This window comes from Megalobrama amblycephala, linkage group LG10 (genome assembly GCF_018812025.1).
Source record: "Megalobrama amblycephala isolate DHTTF-2021 linkage group LG10, ASM1881202v1, whole genome shotgun sequence".
Taxonomy (NCBI): domain Eukaryota; kingdom Metazoa; phylum Chordata; class Actinopteri; order Cypriniformes; family Xenocyprididae; genus Megalobrama; species Megalobrama amblycephala.
The window spans coordinates 25,469,047-25,488,189 of NC_063053.1; the positions used below are offsets into that span (position 1 = coordinate 25,469,047).

Genomic DNA, 19,143 nt, shown 5'->3' on the forward strand with positions numbered 1-19,143 from the left:
AGATTGCGTGTAGTGATGTCGCAATACAGGATTGGTCACTTGTATTTTGCTTAGCTATCGTTTTTTTATTTTTATTTTTTTGTAGCTGGCCAAGCACACTATTTGAGTGATGTAAACACAAGTTAAAGGTGCAATATGTAAGATTTTTGCAGTAAAATATCCAAAAACCACTAGGTTACTGTAATATATTTTGTTCACTTGAGTACTTACAATATCCCAAATGTTTCCAACTATTTGTAAATCGTGAGAAAACTGCAATTTTAACCAAGGATCTGGGACACGTGAGGAGTCGCCTGTCAATTGCGTCGTAATCGCATCATCCTCGGTTTCTGGTTTTATTTAGTAGAAACCATGGAAATATCAAAGACGCTTTAATATTTACATGTTTAAATAGGCAAGGGAACAACTGTTTGGTTACATTTATAGACAGAAAATTAATTGTTGTTATATAGCTCAACACGTTTAGTCTTATTGTTTAAATCTAATTTTCTTGATTTTTTGGGAGTACCATGCTTTACCATGCCTCAGAAAAAAACACTATTTTTTTTTGTTATTTAGTAACAGTAATACAGTATTTTCTCCATCATACAATACGTTTTAAAATTAATTGCATGCCATTTATCAACACAAGCCATCCAGCATTTAATATGATATTCTAAAATCGATCTAGCCTATTGCAGTGTGCAACAAGTGTCTCACAGCAGACGCCGAGCGAACGCACAGAGTAACGTTATAACATCATTTTCAACACACTCAAATGTACCTAATATGATAAACAGAGCTGCGTTACCTCATACTCATGACCGGAAAAGCGGAAGTGGCGCCGGCGACTGTGTCATAATAAAAGTTCAGCTGCTCGTGAGGCGTGTGTTGCGCAATCGCTCCAGCGGCCTCGTTCAGCTCCCACAACACTCGGCCCTGCTCTGCTTCACAATACAGTAACGTCAATAATCGCATCCATGAGCATGATTTCTTCTCGAGTCCTATACCTATTCTTTTGCACCGGCTGTGAAGTGAAGACCACATGTCCCAAGATTCTGCGCTCAAACTTGCTGTCATCAAGCTACGCCTTTGTTTTGAATAGGCCTCTAGCGACCTTTAGCGGACAGAAATCCTACATATTGCACCTTTAATAATAAAATAAATGAAATATCCAATCATCTTCCATAATATGGTCACTATTTATCATCTGTAAGCTGTAAATTTCAAAGAGCTCTGTTATCAGCCCCACAGTGGAAAATGAAACGGGGTCGAATCAGCATGGAGTAGAATGATAAAGCAAAGAGAATGGTTTGGCCCAATGGTGGAAAAGAGGTTATTCTGTGAATGTGTTTATAAATGAGGCCCCAGGTCTGTTTTAGTTTTAATTTAGTAGCTACCATATAGTCTAAGATAATAAGGAAAACACCACTTTTTTATTTTTTTATGCCACAACAAAAAAGAAAAAGAAAAAAAAGAGCATTCATACATAAAACAGCAGGCACTGAGCTCTGGTTTTACAAGCAGTCATTTTGGCATAGATTTTGATAAAGCTCAGAGCCTGGTTCACACATTTACGTCCATGTGAATCATACTTGATTGAGTCAGAGTGAAAAATGCCAACTCATTGCATCTGGACTCCTTTATATTGATGGCATATTCCATTTGACATCAGTGTTTAAACAGCATCACAGCTCTGTAGGAATGTCCTGCCCTCTGCGACACTGACCGTGGTGTGAATAAACAGGACGTGTGTTTAGTCTGTGAGAACAGTGCTGGAATTAGTGCTGAAATGTTGATTTCGATCATAGCTGAAAGAGATCTCACACAAAGGCAGCTGAATTGATTCCTCACCGGCAGCATTCACACACACAAGTGAGACGTGTACTCAACAAAATTACTGGAATAAGATTGATGATATCTTTCTGTAACAGGCATGCCAAAGCGAACGACCAAAGCAGCGATGAGTCGTTTGAAGAGCAGAGAAATGACAGGCCACTGCATACAAGAGTTTGAAAGGCAAAAATAAAAGTAGCAGGACCGTTGCATCTCTATTCAGGCTGGTGCGCTCTTGTTACATGATGAATATCACTAGAGTTCATTGATCATAGACATCCTTTTGCGTTATGCTCATGGAAGGACGGACGATATTCCCAAAGTAGATCAATCTTTTAGCTTTTGATTGTGAATAAAAAAATAAAACACTTGACATTTGATGAGCCTCAGATATTGTAGATGAACAATTGCTGTGGCCAAACGAGACATCTTTTCTTATGAGTTCACAGTTAGTGTGCAGTTCTGTAAATTCCTGAAACGGTCTTCGTGTTCTGTTTCAGCTGCAGTATTTCCAGTTCTTCATTGCTGATGTTGTTTCAAACTGAAAAAAAAAAAAAATAAATAAATAAATAAATGTCAGTAATCATATTTATATCATGGCCAGTTTACTAACTTAAGTATACATTTTACTTTTTAAGTACAAGTACATTTAACCTAAAGGAATAGTTCACCCAAAAATGAAAATGGTCCCATGATTTACTCACGCTCAAGCCATCCTAGCTGTATATGACTTCTTCTTTCAGATGAACACGAGTTTGTATATATATATATATATATATATATATATATATATATATATATCCTGGCTCTTCCAAGCTTTATAATAGTAGTGAATATCCATATTAATAACTTTATAAACTATAATCACTGGCTTCCAGTAATGGCCATACACTGGCGCATGGCGTATTGACATGGAAGCATAGAGGATAGAGCAAAACAAAACACCGGTCACCAACTAGAAGTCTAAAACAATGATTTTTAAAGAAAAATGTCAGAGGATTTCAATATAATAGAAAAAGGAGCTTGAGTTTGTTGCCCAGACCTATTCGTTTGAACTGCGAGAGGCGTCTACACTCACCTAAGCGTATGCTACTTCTACATCGTATGTCATACATCGGGTCAGAGGTCACTCTTCTACCGGAACTCGACTTGCATTTGCCGAAAGCCAGATATTATAGTTTATAAAATTTTAAATATGGATATTTTTCTCCCAAAACCCCATCGCTTGACTTCAGAAGGCCTTTATTATTGGATACTTTTATGATGGATGGAGGCACTTTTTGGGCCTTGAGTCTTTACTACCATTATAACGCTTGGAAGAGCCAGGATACTTTTTAATATAACTCTGATTATGTTCATCTGAAAGAAGATAATCATATACACCTAGGATGGTTTGAGGGGGAGTGTAATTTTCATTTTTGGGTGAACTATCCCTTTAAGCATTCACATTGTTTTCAAAATCCTGTTGTTTTTACAGTTACAAACTACTTTTTCCAACAAGTAGCAGTGTAGCATGACATTTTTTTAAAAAAAAAACTTTAAAATTGTGTAGCTTGTAACTTTCAAAGCATCCCCAATACTGTCTATGATTATGGTGGATTACTTTGGAACCGCCAGGTTTTGTTCAATATACACATGTAAAAGCTTTTATGTGACTTTCTGACTTTCATAATCAATGCAAGTACACAGTGTGATTTGATCAAATGAAGAGGTGGAAATATTGGGTCATGTCTAAAAGATTTCTTGTAATTTACTTCTTGACAGTGAAAAAAAAAGAAAAAAAAAGAGAAAAAAAATACAATCCCCCATAAAATGCATTCATTTGAAACTCGGTGAAACCTGCCAAGCTTGAGAAAAGAGTGTGAGATTGTTTCAGGATGGATATTTCTTGGCTTGCATGTAATGACAACAGTGTAAATATTTACTCACATATATCTAATCTTTCATAAGATAAACTGTTCCAATGAATATTTCCCTTTCTTTCTTCAAACATCAATTTGTACACATGGAGATGCCTCAGGAGAAATGCAGAGTCTATCCACCAGGGCTGTCAGTATTCAAATCCAGAGCCTCAGCCCTGTCCTCAAGTATGTAACAGTGACACAGCTGAACACCTGGGGAAGCTTCAGTCTCTAGGGAGGTCACTCTCAGCACCCTTCTTGTGCAAACAGGACTGAAAATAAATCTGCTCATCTGCTAGTTTGCCTGTGGAATAACCTTCCCAAACGTGGAGTCTGGCAAACCCACCGGTCTTATAATCCTTATCTCCGTCATACCGCAGAAGACTGACTAAAAATACAAGGGGGGGAATGAATTGCGCCTGCTGATAATGTTGTTTATTTGCATGGGTTGTTTTAGCACCTGATTCACTAAAGAGATTATGCAAATCAGGAAATTGTGCAAACACACCCACAAAATAAGTGCTGATAGCAATATTTCCTGTCAGAAATAGTGTAAAAATTATACCTTTAGCTTGTCACTGTGGCAGTACCCTCAGATGAGCAGCTTTGCACTTTACCTACTGCTAAAAGGGGCACATTAGTATATTAATTCAGGGTTATATATATATATATATATATATATATATATATATATATATATATATATATATATATATATATATATATATATATATAATTTATATATAATATGCATAATTTATGGTTTAATAAAGTACAAAGGTGTACATTTGAGTGTACAGCCTCAGGGACTATCTTCTATCATTTGATGCTAATTTGGGATCATTATAAATTGATGCTGCTAAGATTCATATAAAAAGTACACATATTTACCACCAGCTATATATGGTAATAACACAATAACACACACACAAAATTCTATAATGTGCCCTATTTGCAACAAAAGGAGGCATTTTTGCCTAGAAAGTAATGTAATAATTTAAATCTGCATGGTGCAATACTATACCAGCGCATACTGTATAGCGCTTGGTTAAGCTGGACTGCAGGTGCCATGCAAATAAGATGCAGAGTTTGGTGTTGAAATACTGCACGCTAAAGTGGCACAACTGTTTAGTCAATTCGCCCACACAGTTATAAAGAGAATATCAAAGCTGCTGTGAGGGAATAGAGTGACTCAGTTCATTGAGCAGACTACAGTGAATACAATTTGCAGGGTTTGGGCCCCATACCTAACCTAGTTTCTTTGATGGCTCATAAATGAAGACCTATCTTCAATCATTCTGAGAGAAACAAAGATTTTAATAGAGCCAGCAATAGAAAGAACCTTTCACTCCATGCATCTTACTCCTTCAGACTTTTATATGCTTTATTCTTTTCTTTGGATTCTTTTTTTTTTTTTTTTATTTCCTCCCAAATATAGGCAATGATTGTCAAACATCTGAGCTTTGTAAGCAATGGGAGGCCACAATATAAGGTGAAATCGGAGAAGGAAAGTTTCAAGACAACAAGAGAAACGTCTCGGTTACATAGGTAACCCTCGTTCCCTGAAGGAGGGAACGGAGACGTACGTCGGACAGACCGACGAATAGGAATCTCGCTAGAGATGCCAATCTACTTCGAGTGTAACTAAACGAGCCAATGCACATTGGCATGCAATCATATGCATCAGCTGCTTGCCTCGCAGCGCGGGTATATAATGAGCAGCAGGTGCGTTGCATCTTCAGGTTTTCGCTGAGGAGCCGAACCCAGCAGGCGGCAGCATCAGCAGGACAACGCCTGTGGCGACGGGACGTACGTCTCCGTTCCCTCCTTCAGGGAACGAGGGTTACCTATGTACCCGAGACGTTCCCATTCAGTCGGTCACGTTCGACGTACGTCGGACAGACCGACGAATAGGAATCCCTACCAAAGCGCCACAGGAGCTGCCCTCTTCCAGCGCTCTGTTGTGAGCCACCTGAACCCCCTTGCCTAAGGACGGTGGGACCGAGCTCACACAGAGAGGGTCGATCACTGTTGTTCCCAAAACCCACTCAGTGAGACAATTGGATAACGCTGGGAAAGCGTAGCCTTACATGAGATAAGGAACGCTGCGGAAGCCATATCCTTCCCCGAAGGAGTTATATGGATAAGTACATATGGACTAACCTTGTAGGTTGTACAACATATGGAAGAACTGGGGTGACTCCACTCTGTGAGAGATGGGTTCTCCCAGAGGGAAAGACACAGGCTTCGTTTAGGAGCAACCGTGGAAAAACCCATATGGGATCCCCGTAGGGTCACACATATGGAACCCAGCCTAAATCTGGTCCTCAAGGATCCAACGGAATATAGGCCTGGCGCCAGATGCTCCGCCACGTCGGCTGCCGAGGGGTAACCGGAGGACTCAACAGGGTCTGCCCGAAGGGACTCTCTGGAGAATAGAAGCGCATGTAGCGCAGCAAGCCGACACTAAGCCGGGGCCTCTCCGTGCCTCTGACCTGTGGCGAGAACACGGGAGGAGACCGGCTTGACACGAAGGCTATAGTATCTAGCGAACGTGTTAGGTGTCGCCCAGCCCGCAGCTCTACAAATGTCTGTTAGCGAGGCGCCACGAGCCAGCGCCCAGGAGGATGCTACTCGTGGAGTGAGCATGCAACCTGAGCGGGCAGGGCACGCCCTGAGCTTGGTAAGCCAGGGCGATGGCATCCACTATCCAGTGGGCCATCCTCTGCTTTGAGACAGCCTTTCCCTTCTGCTGGCCTCCGTAACAGACAAAGAGCTGGTCTGAGGTCCTGAAGCTTCGAGTTCTGTCTATGTACAGTTGCAAGGCGCGAACTGGACAGAGCAAAGCCAGGGCTGGGTCTGCCTCCTCCGAGGGCAGCGCTTGCAGGCTCACCACCTGATCCCTGAAGGGAGTGGTAGGAACCTTGGGCACATAGCCAGGCCGGGGTCTCAGTACCACGTGGCTGTCACCCGGCCCGAACTCTAGGCAGGTCCCCTACCCTCTTGATGGAGGCCAATGCCACCAGCAGCAAAGTCTTCATAGACAGAATCTTTAAGTCTGCTGACAGCAAAGGCTCAAAGGGAGCAATCTGGAGTGCTCTGAGCACCAGAGTAAGGTCCCAAGAGGGTATGGAGGGGGGACGAGGAGGATTTAACCGTCTCGCCCCCCTAAGGAACCTGACGACCAGGTCGTGCTGACCAACAGATTTGCCATCTATGTGGTCGTGGTAAGCGGAGATAGCAGCAGAATGGACTTTGAGGGTGGAGGGGGACAGCTGCAAGAAGGAAAGCACGACACCGATCGAGCATCTTCGGGGGTCTTCTCGGCGAGAAGAGCACCACTCGACGAACAGGTTCCACTTCGAGGCATAAGCACGTCTCGTAGACAGTGCACGAGCCGAAGTGATGGTGTTAAGTACCTCGGGGGTTAAGTCACCTAGAACCTCCGCGTCCCGTCCAGGGACCAGACATGGAGTTTCCAGAGGTCTGGACGCGGGTGCCAAAGAGTGCCCCGTCTCTGAGAAAGAAGGTCTTTCCTCAGAGGGATGGGCCAGGGAGGGGCTGTAGCGAGGACTGAGAGTTCTGGGAACCAGGTCCGGTTGGGCCAGTAGGGCGCAACTAACAAGACCTGCTCCTCGTCCTCCCTGACTTTGCACAGGGTCTGTGCAAGTAGGCTCACTGGGGGAAACGCATATTTGCGCAGGCCCCGGGGCCAGCTGTGTGCCAGTGCGTCTGTCCTGAGTGTTCCCCCAGTCAGAGAGTAAAACAACTGGCAGTGGGAGGTTTCTGGTGAGGCAAACAGGTCTACCTGAGCCTCTCCGAACTCTCTCCAGATCAGCTGAACCACCTGGGGGTGGAGTCGCCACTCTCCTGGCAGCGCAGCTCGTGATAGCTCGTCGGCCACACGGTTGAGCACACCGGGAACATGAATGGCGCGAAGCGACCTCAGATGCTTCCGACTCCACAGGAGGAGATGGCGGGCGAGTTGCGACATGCGACGGGAGCGTAGACCACCTTGACGGTTGATGTACGCAACGGTCGCAGTGTTGTCCGTACGGACCAGTACATGCTTGCCCCGAAGCAGGCCTTTGAGGCGGCTCAGAGCAAGGCGTACTGCCAGCAACTCGAGGCAATTGATGTGCCAATGCAGATGGGGTCCCGTCCAAACCCCTGACACTGCATGCCCGTTGTACGTGGCACCCCAGCTGGTGGCAGAAGCATCTGTGAAAACCACAGCATGCCGGGACACTTGTTCTAGTGGCACTCCTGCCCGGAGAAAGAAAGGGTCCGAACACGGACTGAAGGTTCGGCGGCACTCCTGAGTGATTGGCACCCGGAACGTGCCGCGTTGCCACGCCCATCTCGGGACTCGGCCGTGAAGCCAGTGCTGAAGCGGTCTCATATGAAGGAGACCGAGCGGTGTTACAGCCGCTGCAGCCGCCATATGCCCCAGGAGCCTCTGAAAGAACTTCAGTGGGACCGCTGTCCTGCCGTTGAACGTATTCAGGCAGTTCAACACCGACCGAGCACGTTCCTCTGTGAGGCGTGCTATCTGTTCGACCGAATCCAACTCCATACCGAGAAAAGAGATCCTCTGCACTGGGGCGAGTTTGCTCTTTTCCCAGTTGACCCGAAGCCCCAACTGGCTGAGGTGACTGAGCACCAAGTCCCTGTGTTCGCACAACTGATCCCGAGACTGTGCTAGAATGAGCCAGTCGTCTAGATAGTTGAGAATGCGAACACCCTGTTCTCTCATGGGAACAAGGGCTCCCTCCACGACTTTCGTGAAGACGCGGGGAGACAGGGCCAGCCCGAAGGGTAGGACTCTGTACTGATATGCTCGACCTTCGAAAGCGAATCTCAGGAATGGCCTGTGTCGCGGAAGAATCGAAATATGGAAGTACGCGTCCTTCAGGTCGATCGCTGCAAACCAATCTCGGGGACGGATGCACTCGAAAATGCGTTTCTGCGTGAGCATTTTGAACGGTAGCTTGTGGAGGCTCCGATTCAAAACTCGCAGGTCCAAGATCGGTCGTAACCCGCCGCTTTTCTTGGGTACAATGAAGTAGGGGCTGTAGAACCCCGACCTCAAATCGGCTGGAGGGACCGGCTCTATCGCGTCCTTCGCCAGTAGGACTGCGATCTCCGCACGCAGAACAGGGGCATCGGCATCTTTCACTGTAGTGAAGAGGATGCCCCTGAACTTGGGGGGGCGCCGGGCGAACTGAATCGCATAGCCGAGCCTGATGGTCCGAAGGAGCCAGCGAGATGGACTGGGGAGCGCTAGCCAGGCTCCCAGAGACCGCGCAAGCGGCACCAAGGGGACCACCGGCGTACCCGCCGCGGGGCAGCGAGGTGGAACGCAGGGACGCGGCCCGGGAGGCTCTCTGTGTGAGGCGGCCCGAAGCGGGGTCACAGTGTGCTGTGCAACACTTACCTGCTTCCACGGGTGGACAGAGGGAGCAGTCGAGGTTTTGCCTACCTGCTGCTCGCTGCTGTCTGCTGGCGACAGAAGAGGTGGATGAGAGTGGTGAGGTTCTAGCCCTCCCACTGCTCTCCGAGCCCTCTTCGGACCCGGAGATAGAGGAAACTGCTCTTTTATTGAAAATTTGGGCGGAACAAAAAGGGGAAACAAAAGATTCTCCACCCGGCCCTCCTCCGGGGGAAGGAGCGGTGCGGTCACCACCTCCTGAAGAGCAGTCCCATCCATCTCCAGGTCGCCCGTCCTAGGGCCGCTTGGACTTGGCCTTGCCACCCTTCTTCTTAGGGGGTGGCTGGACGGGCTGGGCACCCCGCCCGCGACCGGCTCCACGACGCCGCTTGGATGGAGGCTGCTGCTGCTGGGGCGTGGGAGCGGGGGCGGCTGCAGGGGGGCGCCCTCGGCGACGGGCAGTCTGAGGTGCCGCCGGCGGTGGAGGTGCAGCAGCTGACCGCCTCGGCAGGATGTGACTGATGGCCTCTGACTGCTTTTGTACAGCCGAGAACTGTTGGGCAAAGTTCTCGACCGCGTCGCCAAAAAGGCCGGTCTGGGACACGGGAGAACTAAGAAACCTGACCTTGTCGGTATCCCTCATGTCCGCGAGACACAGCCAGAGATGGCGTTCCTGGACCACCATGGTGGACATCGCACGACCCACTGACCGCGCCGTAACCTTCGTCGCTCGAAGCGCGAGGTCCGTCACGGCACGAAGTTCTTGCAGAACTTGCGGATCATGACCACCCTCGTGCAGGTCCTTCAGTGCCTTGGCCTGATGGACCTGCAACAACGCCATAGCGTGTAAGGCGGAAGCGGCTTCCCCACAGGCCTGATAAGCCTTGCCGGTAAGATCCGACGAGTACTTACAGGCCCGGGAAGGGAGAGACGGCTCCCCCCGCCAGGTGGAGTTAGGGCACAGTTGCATAGCAATGGCCCGTTCCACAGGGGGTATGCGCGTATAACCCTTAGCCGCTCCACCATCAAGGGTGGTGAGGGAGGAGGACCCACCGACACGGCTTCGGGCAGTAAAAGGTGCCGTCCACGTGCCAGTGAGCTCTTCATGCACCTCCGGGAAGAAAGGCACTGGGGTGGGGGCTGAGAACCAGCCCTTGCCACCCCGAGATACCAATCATCCAACCTCGAGGGCTCGGGACACGGTGGAGGATTCCACACGAGCACGACCCTGTTGGCGGTCCGGGAAAGCATAGCCATCATTTCCGGGTCTGAATCGGGCACAGTTGTCACTCCCGAGGGAGGCAGCTGCGCCGAATCGTCATCCCCAGAAGCGTCAGGCTCACCCTCCGATGCAGCGATCGACATCCGGTCGTCTTGGGGAGCTCCGAAGGATACGGATGGTACACACCTCTGGGGTGGTCCACCGCGTTCCCCCGGCAGCTCTACTGGCTGCGGAGTGCAAGAGGGGTGAGGGTTCCTAGGGGGTTGGTTCCCCGACGGAAACGCGCTCACCGTGATCCTCAAGTCACCAGCCCCGCCGCCTGAAGCAACCCTCTGAGGAGGATTGGAACGAGGCGTCGGGACCGGGACTCCACCCCTTTGCAGGAAGTGGAGTCTCGACCGCAACTCCGCGACGGTCATCTTCCCACAATGGGTACATGACTCGTCCACAAACGCCGCCTCAGCGTGCCTTAAGCCCAAGCACGCGATACAGCGTTGGTGACCATCCCGAGGCGCCAGGTAACGACCGCATCCAGAAACACACAAGTAGAACGACATCTTTAAAAAGACGCGAACTACTCGTGTAAGCTCTTTCAAGGACTGACTCTTTTAGGTGCTGAAGCACGCAGGGGAAAGCCGCTGCAGCACAGACAGGGAATGTGCAGCCTGTCGTGTGCACTCTCCTTGAAGGCGCTCTCTTACCAGCTGTAATAACAGCTTTTTAGCGCTCTAGGCGCACCGTTTCACCAGCCGTGAGAACGGCCTTCACGCTGATTACAGCTTTTTTGCTCAAAATAAAAGGCAAAGAAAAAACTAAGGAGAAATCGGCCCCGCTGCTGCGCTGTCCGCCTGCACCGCAACCAAGAGACGTCTTGAAGAGCAGACTCGTTCACCACACTCGTGCTTTCAGTAGCTTCCTTCAGTGTTGCAGAAGTTTGGCTCCGAAGCGAAAAGCTGAAGATGCAACGCACCTGCTGCTCATTATATACCCGTGCTGCGAGGCAAGCAGCTGATGCATATGATTGCATGCCAATGTGCATTGGCTCGTTTAGTTACACTCGAAGTAGATTGGCCTCTCTAGCGAGATTCCTATTCGTCGGTCTGTCCGACGTACGTCGAACGTGACCGACTGAATGGGAACAAGACAATCATTAAAGTGCAACAACTACTATATACAATGTTTCCCTACTGAAAAGACCAACATACACAATTGTTTCCTGTAAGATTTTTAATGTTCTCTCTTATGCTTACCAAGGCTGCATTTATTTGATCAAAGATACAGTAAAAATTTTTGTGAAATATTATTATATTTTAAAATAGCTGTTATCTCTTTTAATATCATTTTAAATGTACACTCTAAAATGTTATGGGTTAAAAAAAAAAAAAAAACTAGTTGGGTTGAAAACGGACAAACCCAGTGGTTGCGTTAAACGTTTGCCCAACCTTCTGGGTAGTTTTATTTAACTCAACTATTGTTTAAAAAATACTGTATTGCTTGCTTAAAATGAAGCCAAAGTATGTTGGAAATTAACATTTATTAATACGTTTAATAAATAATAATTAAACATCAAACATTTATTAAATTGCTTATTAATAATTTTTTACCTTTTGATTATTATTGTTGCCTCTAATAATTATGTGTCTGTTTTTAATTTCCAACATATTTTGGGTTCATTTTAAGCCATCCATATAGTAATTTTTAAACAATATGGGTAAAATAAAACATGTTGGCCAACCACTCAACCACCCAGTCACTGAGTTTGTCCATTTTCAACTCAACCTGGGTTGTTTTTAACCCAGCAGTGTGTTAGTTATTCCTGTGATGGCAAAGCTGAATTTTAGCAGTCAATACTCGAGTCTTCAGTGTCAGTTGTGCTGCTTAATATTTTTTGGAATATATTTTTTGGAATATATTAATATATTTTCATTGAAACCATGATATTTTTATTTGGATTATTTGATAAATAGAAAGTTCAACAGAACAGCATCTATTTTGTTTTTTAACCCTTAAATGCATACCTCGGGTCTTTAGTGACCCGGGATGTCATTCACTACCCTCCTCCTCTTTCATTTTTTAAAGTTAGACATCAACCTTCTTGGTATTCCTCAATCAATTCATTATAAAGAATATAACAAGAAAAAAAAAATCATAAAATTAAAGAATGCCTATTTTTGTATTAATTTTTTGTAAAAATTGTATAGGGTCGCTAACGACCCGAGGTGTGTATGAGTGTACATATATTTTTTCTGCACAACAATAATTAAATCTTAGATGATGGAATAAGTGAAATTCACCTTTATTCCACAAGGTGGCAATGTCTGATACACAATGCTGAAGTGACAACTCATTCAGACAGAAAATGAAAGAATAAGAAAAACATGAAATGGCTCAGTGATTTACTGCAGAGCAAGTACTGAACGCAATCAAATATGACTGTAACTGTTACTGGATAGATGTGGTGAAGCTGTTAGCGATCGAAATACTGATTTTGAAGATGTTGAAAATTATAGTTTTGAGAATACATTTGAGATCACGAATGGGCTCCTATTCATGACCTCAAACATAAAACTAGCCCATTATTTGCTGAATTTACTGGGAAATGAGCTCTGACGAGGACAGTGATGATGGCATAAAACATCTGCTCAAACAGAGCCCTTTCAAGCTCCAAAAGGTAACAAAATACAATTTATTTTATTCTTCTGTAATTGTTACTTTAATATCAGAGGAGTTTTATATTATCACGACAGGTAGAGATCCATCAGTGTTAGATATAGATCCGGGTCGATAAAGACCCGAATATGTAAGAATGATTGGCATAACAGTCATGCATTTAAGGGTTAAACATTATGTCTTAAGTGTCACTTTTAATCAATTTGACGCATCTTTGCTAAATAAAAAGTATTAATTTCTTTAAAAAATCTTTCTTTTGAACAGTGTTGTATGGTATGTTGTATGTAGTCATTTTACTAGTCTTTTCAGCAGGTTTATGCACTCTAAATTGCAAAAAAAAAAAAAAAAAAAAAAAAGCCATAATGTTATGAGATAATGTTTAGAAAAAAAAAAGTGAAATATTCAAATATTCATTCATTCTTTCAGTAACAAAGCAAGTGGCTGTATTTACAAATGGGTCATTGAATCATCGACTCTCCCGGTTCGTTCAAAGCCGCAGATTCATTCTCTAACAAACACCGCTGTGTTGCTTGGAGACTCCAAATAGTTCTGCTGTGGCTTTCGTTGGAACTTTTATTTAATTGCAATAAAGAGCAAACTATATAGACAATACTTACTTACATTTTAATACTGTTAAAATGTACGTCACTTAATATTACCTTTTTGTTTGTTGAACTGTTGTATAAAATCAATGTCACATTTGCAATAGAGTGAATATTCTGGGAAAATTGCATTCTTCCTTGTATAATATATTATTAACATTAAAAACAAGAACTCACACAGGGTATGTTTCTGTATCAAAGAGAGTTTGAGTCTTAAATCGAACTCTGTGCACAATCTGTGTCTACATTTGTTCGAAGGGAGCATACTCCTATCATATGTACTTGTGTGGATGCTATCAGTTTTGACTGCAAAAGATGAGGTAATTTGATTGGATGTCATGTATTTGACCTTTTACAGCACTAATATTTTCCTCTTAGAAATACATGTTCAGTTTTAAAGATATTTAAAACTGAACGGCGAAACTCAGCATTTTTTTCGCGTACCCCCTCTGTCACCTCACATACCCCAGTTTGGGAACCACTGACATATAAGATCTGTAGTGTGTCTTAACCAGAAATGCAGCAGCCCATATTTGTATGGTGTAGATCATTCTGTGTGTGTGTTCATGGATTGTGCTGCTTAGTTAGTCATGGAGACAGCCATCACCTTGGAAACCATGCCAACCCTGACATCCCAGGTGAAGGCGAACTGCCATCACAAACAGCCATCGCCAAAATGAGTCAGAGGTGTTTGTGTGTGAGGGCGCCAGAGGGGTCAAGATCCTCCTGTATCTGCTCCAATCTGTTGGAGTGACAGCAGAAGAAAGAGGAACTGACATCAGCCTTCCCTTTCAGCATCGCCGTGAGGCCAAACTCGCTCTGGACGCTCCCGGGTCCCTATTTACATGAGCTTTAAAAAAAACCCTGTCAGCCATTGACTCATCTCTTGAGATCCTGGTGAAGTATTGGTACGCCTTTTGGTTCCTTTTCTCTGTCTATGGCTGAGATTGGACAGCTCACTGGCTTGCACATTATCCTAAGGCCCTGACATACTGGCAACTTTTTGAGACTGTGCAGACAGGCAATTTAAGCTTGTCTCAGGTGAACAGGGGCCATTTTTAGTTCAGCAATCAATATATCATTAAAATCCAATCATTATAATTTAAAAAGAGAATTACGGTTTATTTTAACAGGTTTGTCCATGTAGTAGTAATTGACTATGGTATATCAAACACTGTCATATTACTCTAAATTACAAATAGTCATCAACATGCATGTTTCCATTCAATAATAACTTACAACATCTGAATCTGTCTGTCTGTCTGTCTGTCTGTCGGAGACATAAATAATTCCACAGTTTTCTGATTAATCATGATTAATTGTACATAACATTACAACTTATAATCATATTTAGCTTTACGTATACATATATAATGAAACACTGAATCACAAAGTTAATGTAGAATTACTTTAATATTTGTAATATTTTAAAAAGTATTTAAATTATTATTACAATAATATTTCTGAATGTCATCGTTATATCTTACAGATTATTCTGATAAATGGTATTCATTTTCAGGTTTAACTTTATAATTTCAAGAGTTATCCAAATACGAGTTGGATTGATCAAAATAACCATAATAAGCCGATTTAATAAGCTATTTTTAATGTTTTTGAAAGAAGTCTCTTATGCTCACCAAGGCTGCATTTATTTGATCACAAGTACATTGAAAACAGTAATATTGTGACATATCACCGAAATTTAAAATGACTATTTTATTTTAATATATTTTAGATTGTACTTTTTTTCCTGTAATATATAAAAATGAATTTTCAGAAGCCTTCGGTGTCACATGATCCTTCAGAAATCATTCTAATATGCAGATTTTTGGTCCTCAAGCACAGAAGAGGATTAGGGCCAAGCAATAATAAAAAAATAAAACCATCTCGAAATTAAAGTTGTTTAAATTTCAAGAAAAAAGTCGAGATAAAATGTTGAGAATAAACTCGTTAAATTACGAGAAAAAACTCATTAAATTTCGAGAAAAAATGTTGAGAATAAAGTCATTAAATTACGAGAAAAAAGTCATTAAATTACGAGAACAAATTCGTTAAATTATGAGAAAAATGTTGTTAAATTTTGAGAAAAAAGTCGAGATAAAATGTTGAGAATAAAGTCATTAAATGTTGAGAATAAAGTCATTAAATTACGAGAAAAAAGTCGTTAAATTACGAGAACAAATTCGTTAAATTATGAGAAAAATGTCGTTAAATTTTGAGAAAAAAGTCGAGATAAAATGTTGAGAATAAAGTCATTAAATTATGAGAATAAAGTCATTAAATTACGAGAAAAAAGAATTTGTTCTCGTAATTTAACGACTTTTTTCTCGTAATATAATGACTTTATTCTCAACATTTTATCTCGACTTTTTTCTCAAAATTTAACGACATTTTTCTCGAAATTTAACAACTTTAATCTCGAGATGGTTTTATTTTTTTATTATTGCTTGGCCCTAATCCTCTTCCGTACTCAAGAAACATTTCTTATCAGTGTTGAAAACAGTTGTGCTGCTTAATATTTTTCCAGAAACTGATATATATATTTTTTATTCTTAGGATTGTTGATGAATAGAAAGTTCAAAAGAACAGCATTTATTTGAAATTTAAGTGTTGTTAACAGTGTAAAAGTTTTTACTGTCACTTTTGATCAATTTAATGCACTCTTGCTGAATAATAGCATGAATTTCTTTCTTTCTTTCTTTCAAAAAAAAAAAAAAAAAGAATCTCACTAACCCCTCTTACTAATCTACTAACATTTTAATAGTGTATAGACCTCTTTCACAGCAGCGGCATCTTTGAATTTTAATGGGAATGAAAGCGAGGCTGTGAGGGATAGACATCTCTTCAGTGGGTTGTACTGTTGTTATTTAATGTGTTTTTGGATTGCTCTGCTGACGAAACATGGCAACAATATCTTTCCAAGAAATTTAAAAATATTTCAGGGATGGGCCACTAAAAACTATGCTCAATTTTTGAGTTTCAGAATGACTTCTCTTTATTTGGATGCCATTTTCATTGCACAAAAAGTGACCAGTTTAACCTTGGTCAACTACTGAGCTGTTTGATAGCATAGACATAGGGAGAAATGTTTGAAAGTAATTGGAGAGGAATCTTACTGCACCATTTAGCATCTCAAATTATAGTCAATCCTTTATGCTTCTCTACCAGCGCATGTTTTTAAGTGTTGCATGCTGGGCTGAGAGGAAAACAAACCCTAAGGAGGGCCCATGTGAGTTAGACCTCTTTAGCTTATTTTCCTCTGTCCTCCCCTAAAGTGAAAGATCTGGGCGATAATGAAGAGTGCAGAGTTGCACAACTGCCGTAAGGCAATATCATGGAAGACAATATGACGGTACTTCTGTTAGATGCTTCCCTTGGGTTGACAGCACTTTATTTGCGAGATATGCATTGTGCGTTTTCTTTGCCTCAAAAAGTAGCCAGTTCAGCCTTGACCGGAGTGGCACAGAAAAAGAAAGAGACGCATAGTGTACCATATGTAGTCTAATGAGGATGCACTGAGCCTAGTTATTTATTTCACAACCTGGCAGGGTAGTAATAAGTTTTGATATGAAGTCTTGCTGCACCATTTAGCACCATTCTCAAAATAGTCCTTGTAAGGTAGACCGCTTCAGATTTTGTTCTTCTTCCTCCCCTAAAATGAACGATCTAGATGATTACTGAAAGGCAATATCAGGGAATGCAATATATAATGGTACTTCTGTTAGATCCCTCCCTAGTGAGCACAAACACACACTTTCTCATTTGAAGTGTATTTACACACTATAGACTTAACAAGGTGTAAAATCTGAATGTTGGTGCTCAGCATCCTGAGGAATCGTTTTTGTAATCACACTGAAAAGAACCACTTCTAATATCCAGTGTCCCATAAACTCATGCATCATGAGTAAATGAAGAAACTAAAAGAATTTGAGTTGAACTGTTTGCTAATGTGTCTCTCGAATCCATTAGGAGGTTAGGAAGCACTCATCTCTCCATTACAAAACTGAAATATGCTAGCATTTACAGCAATATTAGGAAGCATTATTCAGGAAAATGAGTACTAACTAAGGTTTTACTAAGTGGGGTTTAAGAGGCACAATTCTGAGAGAGCTCAGCAGAGCTATTTTTAAAGATTTAACTATGCTTTAACTTTATAAATGCTAGTGACGTATGTGAGCTTAAAAATGACAATATGCACTCTCATGCTCATTAATCAAGTTTCTAAGATGAGAAATGCACAGATATTACACTACTAAAAAGCAACCTGTCATTAATGCAAAGCTGGGAGTTTTACGAGACTTATAAAATGCAGCGAGAGAGCTTAAACACAATAGAAAATAAATTTAAAATACTTTTTTTTTTTTTTTTTGGTAACAGTATATCAATTTAATGCATCCTTGCTGAATAGTATTAATTTGTTAAAAATAAATAAATAAAAAATAATAATAATAATAATCTTACTAACCCCAAACTTTTAAATGGTAGTGTATTATTAAATTTCCATGTTGGTTTATGCACAATAAAAACAGACATTTTACTAGCAGACCACTAAAAATTATGCCCCATTTATGGAGTTTCAGAATGACTTTTCTTTATTTGGATGATAAAGATTTAACTATGCTTTAACGTTATGAATGCTTGTGATGTATGTGAGCTTAAAAATGACAATTTGCACTCTCATGTTCATTAATCACATGTCTAAGATGAAAAATAGCACAGTTATTGCCTTACTAAAACCAACTTGTCTTTAATGCAAAGCTGAGAGTTTTGTGAGACTTCTAAAATCCAGCAGGAAAGGTTGAGAGAGCTGAAATGCAATAGAGGAAGGCAGTCAGATTAAAGACCCACGCTAGCCACCGCTGAAGGACGGGAAGAAAAATCTGTTTTTACAGCCAGTCTCTCTTTATGCCTGTGCAGGGAACTAATCCCAATGACTGTCAGCCGAACACTCGTCACCCCACCAAAGCTCCTTACACGACTCCACGCGCATCCAGCAGGAGCCGCATCCGCATCAGCTGGCGTCCTGTTGTCCCCTGGAGACGGTATGGTTTAATCCCCAAAGCCACCCTCTCTCCCAACCGGCACCCGGCAGCACATTAGGCAGCTCATTCCTGAGTTATATAAGAGCGAGATGAGATGAAATTTATTCTTGCCTGTCCATCATGAGCAATCTTCCCTGTCAATGAGTTTCCGCTCCCCTGGAGTGAGCCGGGTGAACTCTGAGGCCAGAAACAAACGCAGATGTGAATGTATGACCAATCAGGCATGCTGTCGTTTATGTGCAAGTAAGGCTGCACGATTATTCAAAATAAAATCTAAACTGCAATATGGCTTAGTGGGGTTATCGATTCAAAGCAGCAATGTGTTCTTACATGTGAGCATGTAAGCTTTAAAGCAGTGGTTCTCAAACCTGTCCTGGAGTACCACCAGCCCTGCACATTTTGTATGTCTCTGTATATCTGACACACCCATTTCAGGTCTTGCAGTCCCTACTAATGAGAT

The 19,143-nt window shown here is 42.7% G+C and overlaps 1 protein-coding gene across 3 annotated transcripts in view; it reads right to left on the minus strand.

The window, feature by feature from the left end:
• Nucleotides 1-1,395: 1,395 nt before the first annotated feature.
• The window catches only part of zgc:171482 (zinc finger protein), a 128,173-nt gene continuing 110,425 nt past the window's right edge, over nucleotides 1,396-19,143 (minus strand). For all 3 annotated transcript variants that reach the window (XM_048205562.1, XM_048205561.1, XM_048205563.1), the window contains one exon: nucleotides 1,396-2,356. In XM_048205562.1, the coding sequence (XP_048061519.1) occupies nucleotides 2,335-2,356 (22 nt within the window). In that variant the 3' untranslated portion in view covers nucleotides 1,396-2,334. The remainder of the gene's footprint in view (nucleotides 2,357-19,143) is intronic.